Source organism: Cyprinodon tularosa, unplaced genomic scaffold (assembly GCF_016077235.1).
Source record: "Cyprinodon tularosa strain WSP-4 unplaced genomic scaffold, ASM1607723v1 ctg337, whole genome shotgun sequence".
NCBI lineage: Eukaryota > Metazoa > Chordata > Actinopteri > Cyprinodontiformes > Cyprinodontidae > Cyprinodon > Cyprinodon tularosa.
In genome coordinates, this window is record NW_024039049.1 from 468158 (window position 1) to 483558 (window position 15401).

At 40.5% G+C, this 15401-nt stretch overlaps 1 protein-coding gene across 4 annotated transcripts in view; it reads left to right on the top strand.

Annotated features, from left to right (window-relative positions):
• Positions 1-14586, top strand: part of mkln1 (muskelin 1, intracellular mediator containing kelch motifs) — a 32666-nt gene extending 18080 nt beyond the window's left edge. For all 4 annotated transcript variants that reach the window (XM_038294246.1, XM_038294247.1, XM_038294248.1 and 1 more), the window contains exons 11-18: positions 2160-2381; positions 2473-2602; positions 5048-5195; positions 5470-5584; positions 7944-8083; positions 11058-11160; positions 11245-11299; positions 13590-14586. In XM_038294246.1, coding sequence (XP_038150174.1) covers positions 2160-2381; positions 2473-2602; positions 5048-5195; positions 5470-5584; positions 7944-8083; positions 11058-11160; positions 11245-11299; positions 13590-13711 — 1035 coding nt within the window. In that variant the 3' untranslated portion in view covers positions 13712-14586. The remainder of the gene's footprint in view (positions 1-2159; positions 2382-2472; positions 2603-5047; positions 5196-5469; positions 5585-7943; positions 8084-11057; positions 11161-11244; positions 11300-13589) is intronic.
• Positions 14587-15401: the final 815 nt, after the last annotated feature.

Consider the following 15401-nt stretch of genomic DNA (forward strand, 5'->3'; position numbering starts at 1 on the left):
ATTGGATAAAACATTTGGTAATGTAGGACTGCAACTAATGATTATTTTGCAAGTTGATTATTCTGTTGATTTTTTTATTAATAATCCGATATCTAAAAGTTCCTTAAAGAAGATTTTTTACAGAATCAAACCAGGTGAAACTAAAACTTTTCCACTGGAGCAGTTCTGCCCATTCTGTAACTCTGTTTTACTGTCTCTGTACTCCAGTTAACAATTAATAGATTAGTAAATTAGTTGACGATTATTTCAATAATCAATTAATCCAGATTAATCTTAATTGTTTTCATCCCTACTGTTGTATTTGAAGTATATTTATTTTGCCAGCTTGTTCATTTCTTAGTTGCTCATTAACTGTTGAAAAGCTCTATGCATCAACATTTCTTTTTGTATAAACTCTGTGAATACAAGATGACAATATAGTTTGTCTTAAGGGCAGGTTATCATCCTGCAGCAGTGAATTTGATGCAGACATTTTTGATTTATGCCCCATATTGAAGCGTGGTCTGCGCCAAGTTATTCCACGCCACAACGCCAGAGAATCATCATTGCTTCCACCTACGCAGATGACCTATTTTCAAAGTATAAATCAGCCTTTAATCTAAACCAGAGGTGACCAATTAAAAATCTAAAATCGGGGTCTAAATAAAGAAAATCATCAACCAGTAAAGGTACAGAGACGTTTTTAATTATAATCTGTTACTTTAAACAGAATTTAACACTGAAATAAAATTAAACATTGACATTTTAAATAAAAAAATTAATAAATAGAACAATTTTCTATAATAAAATCTAAAGTGTTTTTGAAGTAGAGAACAACAATCTTTCAGTTTGGTTTATAGATAATTTCCTGATTCCCATATTTTCTCAAACCCCTGAACTGAGCGTTTGTTATGTTTTTTCTTTTTTCTGTCTTAATGTTGGCAGTGGGCTTTAGGCTGCCCTGCAAGGCTTTAAACCTGGGTTTAACCAGAGACTAAGCCATTCTCAAGCACATATCAAGGTGCTCATTTTGAGCCTGGATCCAGATTTATTGTTGATTCTGTTCATGGTGGAGAATCCTGCTTCACAGCAGCAGGTTGAGCCAAACATCCTCTAAATGTGCAGGGTCATCTTTGAGCACGCCATTTCACTTTTCTTTCACCAGTTCACCGCAGTTCTTCCAGCAGTCCACACTTTCTCTGCTCTCTTTTTCTCATGGTCTTCTCCTTCTTTCCCATCGCCCGGCTTGCCACAGGTTTGCCTGCTGTGTCTAAAAGTAGCAGCAGCAGCAACCCAGACTGACAGCTCATTGGCTCATTTGGATCACGTGCAGCCTGGAGCCGGACGCTCCCCAGGGCTTTACCGTATTAACAGGAGAAGAGGAGCCAGTGAAGTTAGACACTGCAGTCGGACAACATGCCGTAATTTATAAATGTTTTAAATCAGGTTGGGTCCGTATCTGGACCGCGATCCGCTAATCCATGATCTCCGGTCTAAACAAATTAGGGCTGAAAAAATAAATTGGATTAATCTATTATTCAAATCATCAACTAATTTAGTAACCGATTCATCGTTAACTGGAGTATAGAGGCTGTAAAACATGCCTTTAGCTGACAGAGCGACTCACTTAGAGCAGGAATTATACCAAAATTGTAGAAAATATGAACATTTTTAATTTAAAATATAAAAAAAAACTGCTTTATTTAGAAGTCCTCAGGTGGAAAAGTTTTAGTTTCACCTGGTTTCATTTAATAAAAAGTCATTGATAAGGAACCTTTTGCACTCTGATGATTAATCGACTGATCAAAACAATAATTGGCAGATTAATTGATTTGCAGAATAATTGTTAGTTGCAGCCCTAAAACAAACCAAAACATGTTTTCTTACATTGAATTAAAATTACTGCGATAATCAAACAGGAATCTGTTGGTATCTGGAAAGAAAAGTGACTAAAACATGTGAAACCCTTTTTTTTCTAACGAGCAGGGACGTAAAAACGATAAACTACAGGGTATGTCGCTCTGACATGCTCTCAGATTATAGCTCTATAATCTAATAAACGATAATATGGAGAATTAATCATCTGTGGATTGTTTGTTTATATTCCTGGTTTTTATGTTTGATGTCTTAAAAAGAGACGTAGAGAAAGAACAGTGAAATATTTATGCGTTTACGTTCAGATGTGCATGGACTCGGAGAAACACATGATCTACACGTTCGGCGGCCGCATCCTGACCTGCAACGGCAGCGTGGAGGACAGCCGCACGACGGAGCCGCAGTTCAGCGGCCTGTACGCCTATCACTGCCAGGCGGGGACGTGGAGCCTCCTACGGGAGGACTCGTGTAACGCGGGGCCGGAGGACGTTCAGTCGCGCATCGGCCACTGCATGCTCTTCCACACCGTGAGTCCGGGCTTCTGATTGGAGGAGAGCTTTAACCTCACGGATGTTTACCAGTTGCTGATTCTGGGGTTTCTTTTTTTCCCGCCAACAGAGAAACCGCTGCCTGTACGTGTTTGGGGGTCAAAGGTCGAAGACGTACCTGAATGATTTCTTCAGTTACGACGTGGACGGAGATCATGTGGAAATCATTTCTGATGGAACCAAGAAGGATTCTGGGATGGGTACGTTTCAGCCGCTCCAGTCCGAACGTCTTGGTTGTCTTTTCTAAAGCTCAGTTAAAAAAAAAGTCAGTCCTCCCACTGAGAGGAGAACGACAGAGTATTACAGCCAGGCTAGAGATATTTTTTATTTCGATAATTGAGTCGTAACGTTACGAGAACAAAGTCATCAAACAACAACCCGTTTCAGAAAGAGAGCTTGGAGCTCCGCCCAGCAGATGATGTCAGACCAGCTCCACCAATCAGCAACCAGAGTCCACTTTGACATCCTGCCCAGTTTGATGCTGCTGCTAAAACATTTCATTATTTGTCAAACCGATGCTAAAGTAGAACTTCACATGATGCTCCACATTCCTCATTTTAGGGAAGAAAGGGCTTCTTCTGAGAGCTGTCATAAAATACGACTTTATTCTCGTAATAGAAAAAAAAATCTCTAGCCTGGACCTAATACTCCGTCGTAGGGGAGAGACGTCATTTTCATCACTGAGGCAAAAACAAATCCAATCTTTATAGAATTCATTTTGAAAATGAGTATTTGCTCAACAAGAAGCAGCTTCTTCTTTCAGAGGATCTTTTGTCCTCCATTCATTAGCTGTACTAATGGCTCCTAGTTTATAAGAGACACGGTCAGCAGCTTCAAGCAGTCAGACTCCAAACTCAGCCATCAGCAAAAAGCTGTGGAAGGAAACTGCAGAGCTGCAGCGGGAGGGAAGAGAGAATCTATAACAGGAAGCAAGAAAATGGAAGACATAGAAAATGATCTCTCTCCATCTGGGGCCTCATGCAAAACCTCATCCTGTGTTGTCAAAACAATCCTGAGAAGGTTGATAAAAAATCCCAGAACTCCCTATAGGGAGCAAAGGCTGCCATCAGTAACTCACTACGACCAGAGGGACTCACAGGGCCAGACGAGTCCTCCTGCTGAACAGAACCTGTCCAGGTCCATCTGGAGTTCACCAGAGAACACAAGGAGGTCAGAGGAAACCAGAATGGTTCCTCCAAATCGGCGTGTTTGGAGAAAGAAGACCACTGAGCTGCATCCAAGGTTCACCAAACCTACAGTGAAGCATGGTAGTGGAACCGTCACGCTTTTGGTGATCCATGGTAAAGGGAGAGGGAACATCAGTGGAGCGTTGAAGGTGGAACGTGTCTGGATCTAAAAGCAGGACAACGATCCTAAACAAACCGAGGAGAAGCTCCGTAAAAATCATTTCCTGGTCCTGGAGAGGCCGATGCCTCAGATATCAACGCCACAGGAAACGATTGGAGGAGATTTAAAGTCGGTTTGCAAGAAACAGACCAAAATTTTGAAATAATTCAACCAGATCATCCAGTCAGATTGGTTCAAAGTTTTCTATCTAAGGAAAACCAGCTGATTGCATCGACTCATTGACTCTTCAGCAATCCCTCACACTAAGCATGCTTGTGGCGACAGTGGAGAGGAAAAACTCCCTTTGAACAGGAAGAAACCTCCAGCAGAACCAGGCTCAGTGTGAGCGGCCATCTGCTGAGGCCCACTGGGGTTCAAGGAGACAGAAGCAGACATAGAAAAAGAAGCATAGATACAAAAGGCAACTGTCAACCAGCTCCACAGGCGGCCCCGTCCAGGAAACACACAGCCAGGCAGACGAGCTCCGACCCAGCTCCCATGTCAGAGGATGAAGGGAGCACATCCAGTTAGTCACAGTCAGAGAAACAGGACTACACTGGAAAACAGGCCAAGCTCCAACATCTAGAAACAAAGGTGTTGATGGCAGCAGCACAGCTGATATTTCTCTCCAGGATGGAGTCACAGCCAAACAGGAACAGACCAGATGAAGCTACTATGAGAAAAAGCAGAGAGAGCAGAACGTTAGAGATTGAACTAACAGATTCTGCAGAGTGGGAGAATAGAGATCGAATGAAGCAGAATGATGAAAAAGGGGTCCCTATGTCCTCCAGCAGTCTAAGCCTATAGCAGCAGAACTATAGAGATAGCTCAGGAATTCTATAATCTATGGAGAAGATCTGCTGAAGGAAATGAGGAAAGATGGAGGAGACTTACAGGAAAGGTCTGACCTGACATTAACAACAAAGCTTCTGATCAGATTATCGAGCTGAACTTTTCCTACTGAACGAATATTTATCGTATGCCATCATTTCTAAATAAAACCTCTAAAATGAAGTGTTAAAAGCTGCAGATTTCATCGTTCTAAGGAGAACTTGTATAATCAGTGGCTGATTGAAGCAACTATCAGGAACAGAAAAGTTTTCAGCCTTTTTAAAAGCTTCACAATCTGCCTGTTTTTAGGTCCTTTAGTAAGCAGGAAGCTAATTTCTTCTGTGATTGTTCTCATTTTAATTTTTCCTTCCTGCTTCTTTCATGTTCTTTTTTATCTTTAACAGGAACAATGAGCCTTTTTGTTGTTATTTCATAAAGAAATGAATGTTTTTCCTCCTGTCTCCTAGTTCCAATGACGGGTTTCACCCAGAGAGCCACCATCGACCCGGAGCTTAACGAGATCCATGTGCTCTCCGGGCTCAGCAAAGACAAGGACAAGCGGGAGGAGAACGTACGCAACTCGTTCTGGATCTACGACATAGCCCGGAACAGCTGGTATGAGCGTCTTTTAGAGATTTATCTGCTCGTAAACCACAACAACATTCTCAGGAAGTTCTTTGACTCATGCAGAGCAGCTCTCTGCAGCCCTGATCACACCACAGAGCTCAGTCTGCATGCAGCAGAACCAGGCTAACGCTGCTTCCACTTTAATGGCTCATTTAAAAAGTTTTCATTTGTTTTCTCTAACAGGCTTTTTTTCCTCCAGAGCTGCAGGAAGTATTTAGGTTTGATTTTCTGCCTGTCTTCATGCGGCTCTGTGTGTGTTCAGGTCATGCGTGTACAAGAACGATCAGGCGGTGAAGGAAAACCCCAGCAAGACGCTGCAGGAGGAGGAGCCGTGCCCACGCTTCGCACACCAGCTGGTTTACGATGAGATGCACAAGGTGGCGCTCTGACACCAAACAGCTTTAGTCCGACATCTCTGATCAGTACATTCAGGCTTATTCTGCAGCTTCTTCCCTAAAACAAAGATAAAAACTGCTAAATTTAACACATTATGACCAAAAAAAGAAGGTTTGTTCTCCTGGTTATTGTTATTTTCCCAGTAAGCTGTTGTAGACCCCCCATAGTCGGTCCTGGAGAGCCGCTGGCCTGCAGGTTTAGAGGTCTCCTGCTGATCAACAGGCTTTTGCTGAACTACAATCAAAGCAGGGAAACCTCTAAAAGCTGCAGGACAGCGGCCCTCAGGGACCCACTTTGGAGACGCCTGGCTTAAAATATTCCTTCAAGGATTAAACCTTATTAATCCCACCAGAGGCAATTCGTCTAAGCAGCACAGGAGACAGACAGTTAAAAAATAACATATAAAAAAAAGATGATTAAACAGAAATGTGACGCGGAGCTTGAAGACCAACATTATTAATAATGATAAAAAAAAAACAAGATTTTAAAAGAGATGACAGGTATTTCATTTTTTAATGTTTGGAATTTAAACGAAAAGTGCGGTCAGCAAGGAATGATCAATGAACAATTATTAATACCTAAAACTAATACGATCACAATGATTTAATGAATTTGGCGTTAATCAGTAATAATAATGATTTTCGTCGCGATCACTGAGTCTGGGAGCGGCCATTTTTGCCCAAATATAGTAGCCCCTCCCTCCTGCCATCTTCCAGCAGTGACGTCACGGTGCGGTAAGCCTAGCGCCATTCTCCCCGCTTTACAAGCTAAATCAATGGGAACTACTAGACACATCTGCAATCAACAACAATTATTGAAGATTTCCAGAGGACTTCACCATTGAAATTCACCAGAGCTATAGTGAAACTGACAATGCCCACGTGCATGGCAGCTGGATGCTGGAATACATCGGGTAAAAGTGGAAAAAAAGAGTTATTCCACCTTTCTGATTCCTGATCCTCCACGGACGGGTTGGTCGTTGGATCGCCAACTTGAAGAGGGAGGATTTGCCATCGAACTTCTGGCCAGAGAAAAAACCCGTAATATGTAGCCAACATTTGGAAGAAGAATGTTTTCAAGATGACTTGGATAATAGCGCGTTGTGACAAACACCAGATACAGCACTGGGACTTGATCAACAGCCGATACCGCACCGTGACGTCACAAACCAGTAGGTGGCAGTAGTGTTCTTTGACAAACATGGATGCCTCCAGTAAAGCACATTCACATGAAAATTACTATTGATTAAAAACACTGATCATTTATTGAACGATATGGAATAATTTCATATTTAAAGAACTTTCAGAAGTTTGAATTCTGAATATGACCAAACTTTTCCTTTAAAAGCCGAATGGCTGCTGGTATAAAATAATTAGCACAACGTTTGTTTTTACAGTCGGACGTTAAAAAGCGGCGCCTTAAGGGCAACAAACTATTTTTAGAGCTCAGATCCTTTTTTAATAAACAAGGAGCAAAACTTGGTTGTTTATTATTATTATAAAAAAAAAAAACGAACTCTTTGAATAAAACCAGCCTTTAAAAAGCATTTATTTTAAATTTATCTCTTTTTTTGGAAATCTTCAAAATAGACGATGGTCAATTTCAGGATATTCTATTTGTATTTTAAACACATTTATGCTTTTTTTTTTTTTTTTTTTAAATCTTTTACCAAACCTCATGGAAACCATAGAATAAATAATCCCTTCATTCCTCCTCAGTAAAGTTTTTAGTTTGACAGAAAAGTTAATAATCAAATAATTATTTTCAATCAGGAAAAAGTCCCAATATTTAAATAGAAATTGTGTTTAAAGCATCCAAAGGCACATTGGACTCTAGAAATAGCTTTTGGCATAGTTAGCATAGCGCGTAGCCACTGAGCTCATCCTGATTTATTAAAACATTTTTTCCTAATTAAAAGCAGAAAATATTCAGTCTGAGTTAAAATATCATATATTTGGTCAAATAAACGTCTTTATCTTCCTGTTCAACTTCTGGAAATTTCACTGAATGACAAAATAAGGAAACAACTAAAGTCTGTATTTGAACAAAGTAGTTTAAATGTTATGTTTTACTGTTAAATGTCGTATTGTGGAGTGAAGACAGGAGATAAATGCTGTTTTTATTTAACAGTCTTTTTAGTTTTTATTATTATTCATTGATTATTTTCCACTAGATCGCTTTGAGGACATTTGGTCTGATAAATCAATCTAAAGTTCTTAGATATTTATAATTTCCAGGGGATGGAAACGAGTAGAATCATCATCATGTTTAACGTTCTAACCGCGCGGCGGTTTGTTCCAGGTGCTGCCAGACTCCAGCTGATTTTCTCTACCTTTCCAGGTTCACTACCTGTTTGGTGGAAACCCGGGGAAGTCGTGTTCTCCTAAGATGCGCCTGGATGACTTCTGGTCCCTCAAACTGTGTCGGCCCTCCAAGGAGTACCTGCTGCGCCACTGCAGATACCTGATCAGGAAATACAGGTATGATGTCAGCTGACCTTTGACCCTGGTTCCTTTAATCCACTTATAATGGATCCACTGATCTCTGGATTGCTGATTCCCCGTCAGTAGTACGGGGATGAAGTGAAGCCACTGACCGCCATATTGGTACTCCCTTATTAGACCGGTCTCAATGTAAACAATCCGTCACTTCAGCACTGAACGATGATGATCTCATTTTCATAACAAAAACGTTTCTAGCCTTCAATAAACATGGCTAATGTAATAGGCCACTTCGAAATGACATAAAATTACCTAGAATATATCAGCAGCACCAAATAAAAAATAAGATGTCATAATGTATATAAATTAAATAAATAATATGCTGTGTCACACAAAAGGAAATAAAATATCAGCTCATAAATTAACAGGTATTTTTTTTGCAGAAAAATTAACAGAGCAATATACAACTGTATTACTGATGTTTCTCGCCAAAAACTCAATTTCCCTTTTCTTTACGTTACACTTGAACGCATCATGATAACCTAATTGTCGTTTTACTGAGCCAATCTGAACGCATCATCACGCAGCACGTCTGAAACTTTATTTACTTTTCAAGCTAACTAGCTTGTATGCTGCCGATTACAACACGGATTTCACAATTACTATTTTTAACTGACCGGACAAGCTACAAAGTCTGTGTGCGGGCTTACCAGCGGTACTCTGAGTGGATGATGAAGACGGGCCCAATTGTGGTGCGGCGGCAGCCGCAGGAGGAGGAGGAGTCTTTTCAACCCGGAGACAGTCGAAGGTACTGCATTTGGCCTTTATTTGATGCACAATACTAATGTGCTTGGCCATTGAGGTTGTGTCCCTCCGTTTAAAAGAGATGATTTTGCAACATAAGTTGCATTTTGCTTCTTCTTTATCTTTGAGCTTGGTAAAATGAAGCCAAGCTTTAGACCTTTTCGTCCGTTCAGCCATTCTCGAGTCGCGAGCGAAGTTAACTGCCAGACTTACTTGTTTTACTTTTAATATCTGTTTGCGTACAACTTCATTCCAATACATTGGTGGACACGCTGCAGTGATGGGATTGATTAGATTTAAATGCTGTGACGCGACTCGACGGACACACAATTATGTTACAGGACCTCCAGGAGTAAAAAAACAAACAAAAACAGACTCGATAGTGGTATCGATAAGCCCAAACGTTATTGATTTTCGGGTTTTGAAAAAAGTGGAACCGGGTCCTTGATAGAAAACCGGGTTTCGATCCCCATCCCTAGACGCGCGTGACGTTCACATTCAAATGAGCAGGAAAGAAGCACTCAGGATGACTTCAAGCCAGACAGCTGCAAATATAGCCACTAGTTTGACTGAAGACATTAACACAGGGGTCACCAACGTGGGGCCCCCTAGGACAACATGGGGTGCCCTCAGCATCTTTTGAAAACAGAACAATTCACCAGTGGACTAAATCCGAAATGTTATTTTTTACTGAAGCTCTTATTTTGAAGCATTTATGAAGCATTTTATCATATCAATAAATTAGAACATTTGAGGATTTATATGGATTTCATAATGAGAATATCTAAAAGCAAATAAAAAATGAAAAGAAACAATAGAAATATGTTTATTATCTGTGAAGTTCAGGTGAACACCGACTCCTCTAGTTCATAGGTCAGTATTGGTAGCCCGTCCTATGACTCAGTACCCATAAAGTAGCCCTCAGCCTTAAAAAAAAGTTGGTGACCCCTGCATTAACAAATGGAGGCTGACCAGCAAACACCCTGTAGTCGATACAGACAACACTGCACATTTGGTTTGTGTAGTGAAGATAATGCAGCTCATAAATGTCTGCTGTGTCCCGTCTGCTCGCTCGAGTTATGATTCACTTTTTCACAAACAAGTTTGCACTTTTGAGACCATTTTGTTCACATCTCAAGTTTAAACTGTCTGATTTACAAGTTTGCACTTTTGAGACCATTTTGTTCACATCTCAAGTTTAAACTGTCTGATTTACAAGTTTGCACTTTGTGTTTAATGTGACAGGAAAAAATAAAATACATGATAATTTCGAAACACAGATGAACCATTTTTATTATTATAAAAACGGATCGAATCGAAATTAATCGATTTAGAACCGAATGAATCAAAATCGAATCGATTCAGGACTTTGGCGAAAATACCCAGCCCTGATACAGACACCAGTATCGGACAGAGACCCGATCCAGCTCTAAAATGGTGCTATCAGTGCCCTATTTGTCGGTACTCGCCGATACCAATACTATCATTTTAGTGCAGATACCATTTTGAGAGCAAAAGTTTCTAAAACTATTGTCGCCCATTCCAGGTAGGCAATAAAAAGTTCTACTGGATTCACTTTGTTTTAGTCTTTTTCCTGCTTCACAAAGGAAGGCAGCAGCTTGACATGAAGCCATGATGGCAATTATTTTACATCCAAGTAGGATGCAGTTCTTCATAGATCAATTTCAAACACATGGTATCGCTATCAGCCAATACTTACAGCCAGATATCGGTATCGGAGCCAAAAAATGGCATCAGCGCTACACTAATGATAATACTTATGTGCCAAAAGTGCTAAATTGATGATGTGCATGTTATATACGTGTGTGTGTGTGTGTCTGTGTGTGTATATATATATATATATATATATATATATATATAGTCAAATGTACGAGTTGCTTTTTTTTGTCAATATAACCTGCAATATATTTCAGCTCATGACTTTTTCCAATGAGAAATAAAACAAACAGGAGCGACGTCATCATCCGCATCATGGACATTTCCCAGTGAATGAAATGCTACACAGTCTGTGGGACTGAGGGAGTACCAACATGGCGGCTGGTGGCTTCACTGTTCAGGCAGTCAGCGATCCAGTGAATAGAGATCAGTGAATGGATCCGATCTCACTGACCTTCAGTGTTAATTAGCTGTGGTTCTGCTGCCATCTGGTGGTCCTGCTTTGTAACAGCAGTCTGATTGTGCTGCTTAGGTTCGAGGAGAAGGCCCAGTCGGAGCCGCTGAGTGCTCTGAAGTACCTGCAGAACGACCTGTCGCTCACTGTGGACCACACAGACCCCGACGAGACCAAAGAGGTACCGGCCCTTTAAATGACCTCATGTCGCTGATAGAGAGGCAGCCGCTCTTCTCTTCTCACCCACATGTCTCTGTCCTTTCAGTTTCAGCTCCTGCCGACTGCTCTGTTCAAGTCCAGCTCGGATTTCATCCCTCTAGGTAACAACCTGATCGCCGCTCATGTGTTTGGGTCGATTCAGTCCAACCGTTCTGCTGCTGGGGAACAAAATCTGAACGAAAACGACACCAAGGAGTCGGGATTGGTTTAGATTTCCAGCTGTTTGCTCACAGATCGGATCAAATTAACCCTGAACAAGTTTAGTTTCCATCATTAGATGAACAGATGCAGGCGCTCTGATCACTTCTATGGCTGCTGGTTTATAAAACCCAACATTAGCTCCAATCTGGACGGAAAAAGAAGAATTGGATTTAATGGATAAACTAAACTAGAAATATCACATTTAATCTGTTTATTGGACCATAAAACACATTAACTGGCATTTTAAAACGTGGCTTTAGGTTTTATTAAATCCTGACATTTTATCTTTTTTATGGTTGATATTCTATTTAGGGCTGAAACTATTAATCAGATTAATCATGTATTGAAATAATCGTCAATTAATGCAGTAATCGATTGTTAACTGGAGTAAAACATGACTTTAACTGTCAGAGCGACACTTAAATGTAAAAAGAAAATATATATATAAATATTTTTGCATTTAAGATTTAAAGATAAAACGATTTTTTCTGTCAATCTGCTCTCTCCAGAAGTTTTATTTTGACCTGCTTCTTTATGGAACCTTTAGCTACCCGGTTATTAACCCATTAATATAAAAAAAAATATAATCAAAAGAATAATAATTGTAGTTTTATTATTAATAAATAGATTTTTATCAGACATGTCTCCGTAATAATAAAACTAAACTAGGGATCCACAATATTGGGATTTTGGCCGATATGCCGATATTTAAAACTCATGTAGCCAATAACCGATATCGTTACCGATGTTAAAGCTGGACAAAAATAAGTAGTCATTGAAAATAGCAGTTTTGTTATCCATTTCTGACACTTTGAAAAATAATAAACTCAAATATATTTTCATATGCTGATATCAAATAGATTTTTAAAAACGCGGTATCGATCTATTTTACTTTCAAAATCTCGTGAAATTTCATCGTTCTGTTACAAACTCTCGTGATATTTTGCAAATTCTTGTGAGATTTTGTTAGTAAAATAGATCGATACCGCGTCAATATATCAACATATAAAAATATGGCAACATTTGGTGAATTTTCGGGGGATTTCGTAGCATAACGATGACATATAGCAATATTTCATTAGTAAAAGAGATTGATATGGTGTTTTTAAATGGCAATATATCAGCATATGAAGATATTGTGATATTTTAATGGATCAATATTTTTTCCCTCGTCTTTAGAAGTTTTTAAGTCTGTAAAAAAGAAGTTTTTGAGGAAGAAGAAGTAGTATTTAATTTTTTTTTTTAGACTTTAGAAACTCAGAAGCTGATCAAATATCGGGTTAAATATCGGTGGGGTGGCCGATGTCCGATATTCAGTTTTAAGGCCGATACCGATAGGGGGCCGATTATATTGCGCATTTTAAAAATAAAACAGGAGAGGCAACTTTTGTTAAAAAGTTTATTTCATTAAATTATAGAAAAAATAAAGAGCCGTTTCTTTTAGGATGTATTCGTACCATAAATAATGAAGAAAACATGAATTTAGTAAAACTCTGAAAATAAATCCTACTGTTTTACAAACACTAAAATAAACTTCAGCTTTTTACTTTAGTAAAAGTAGCATTTTTAAAACAACTTAAAGTATAAAAGTCAAAGTAACGCAGGATAAACTGTTTAGGCCAGAAGCTTTACTGCTCTAATTTATTAAAGGAACATTTTTCTATAATTCTGGATGAAAACTTCCTCAGATTTCATTTACTTAGTTTAAAACTAATGGTAACAGCGTCATATTTAACTTTGCATCATCTGGAAAAACTATTTATTGTGGTTCGTGGTGAGCAACTAGTTGGGGCAGCACCGAGTCCAACCACAGAGAAATTAATTGTCTGAATGAAACAAATTTTGTTGGTTTTTGTTTGGTTTTAAATACCAAAATGAAAATGAGCTTAAATGAAAGAAAAGTAACGAGTCTATTTTTAAAACGTAAGGAGTAGAAGGAAAAAGTTGTCTAAAAATAATCGATCCAGTAAAGTTTAGATCGACAACATTTCTACTTTATTTGACGACTCTGATCTTAAAGCCCGTTTGCTAAATGTAATTGATTAAATTTAGTGTTGAACCGATTTGATGGCGATTTTTGGGACTGAAAGGTTGAACATCTGATTGCTTATTGGAGGCGTGTCCAGCCAGGCTGGGCGCCGGCGCCCGGGGAGACGAGCCGCTGTCAGACCTGCTCTCTTCTGTCCTCAGGTTTCTCTGACGTAGACCAGACGTACGCTCAGCGGACGCAGCTCTTCGACACCCTCGTCAACTTCTTCCCCGACAGCATGACCCCGCCCAAAGGCAACCTGGTGGACCTCATCACCCTCTAGCCCCGCCCCCTCGCCCCGAGGCGAGCGAGAGCCGACCGGCCGCTCTGCCCGCCTCCGCTTAACCGACCCATCTCTGCTGCAGACTCCGTCGCCATGGTGACGAGGGTATTAAACCACGCTAGATAGAAAGGAGTGAAATCCTCTGAAAGCCTCCGGAGCTTTTCTTCATGTTCTTTGGGTTTGAGGCTCTTCTCTGCTAAAAGGTTCAGATTTTTACAACAAAAAAAAACAAAGATTTTTGCACTTTTTCTGTTTTTGGAAGAACTGGATCCGCCGCAGGCGTTCGCCGAGGAACCAGAACTGATCCTCCAACCCTCCGCTCGCCGTGCGCCGGGAACCGCTCCGCTTCCTCTGCTCTAGACGCCGCTGAAAAAAGCTCGTTTACAGTTTCAGTAGCTTTAGCGCCGAGACAGAAAGTTTGAAATGTTGGTACCTGATCTCTGCTTCTGGACGGAAGTTCTTTAATTATTATAATTCTAATCCCTGATGAACAAACATGTAAATATACTCAGATTATTTCCCATCATCGGCTGGAATGTGTCCTCAAACACTTTAGCTCCTGTTCCAGACGTTTGCTGTTCAGGAGGGGAAAACTTGGTTATCTTAAAGTCCGCACAGATCCAGATCAGCCAGGTTCATCATCGGCTCATAGAGGAGTTTTCTTTCTCTCTATATTCATTCCTAATCCGTTTTTATGGAAGCGATGAAGCAACAGCCTGAGATCGGTGTTAGAACCTCTGCTGCCTTTAAAGCTGCAGCTCATTTTAACGTCCAGATGAATCCTGATGGTGACCAATGATTGCTCGGCTGATGGATTATTTCCAGGGTAAAGTCAGAAATGGAGGAAAGCGAATTGCAGTTTTCTGCAAACGAAGCTTAAAGAAGTTCAGCTTTTTCTCTCCTGCTTCCAGGATAAACCGCCGACGGGGTCGTGACCCGGAGGAATAAATCGGATCGAACCATTAGGCTTTTCATGGCTTTGGGCTGATTGTCGGTCGCCGTGCCTCAGAATGGAAATCCTCGCCGCTGCTTTGCTTCACTTTATAAACCCGTCTTATTTTGGGTTTAATGCGTCTCTAAAGAAACGTTAAATAGATTAACTAACGGAGAGTTTCATAGATCTGATGATTCTGAGCTATAATTGGCTTCCTGGATTTTTTCTTCAGAACTGAATACTGGCTGTGAATCAAGCGTTTGGTTCAGAGACGTAGCTTTAGCGCCAGCGCTAGTTTAAGAGATTTAAAACGGCTGCATATTAAAACTGATTTAAACTAAGCTAACCAGGTTCTGCTAGATTCTGGTCCCCAGAAAGCAACTTCTTCTTCCAGACCGGCAGCTGCTCCACCTGAGCTGTAGAGGAGGAGCAGAAACCTTTAGGCCCGAAGAAACAAACCGTGTTTTCAATCGCAAATGAAGCCACGCTGTTCTCTCTCAGCAAACTGTGAAAGATCAACGGCCTCAGCATCAACCTGCGCTGGCCGGCCTCCTTTTCATTCAACCTGACCATAACGCTAATGCAGGGTGTAGCTAGCTGCTGAGGCCGTAACACTGCTGCAGGAGTTAGCTAGCTGCTGAGGCCGTAACACTGCTGCAGGATGTAGCTAGCTACTGAGGTCGTAGCTAGCTGCAGAGGCCGTAACGCTGCTGCAGGAGTTAGCTAGCTGCTGAGCCTGTAACACTGCTGCCGGCT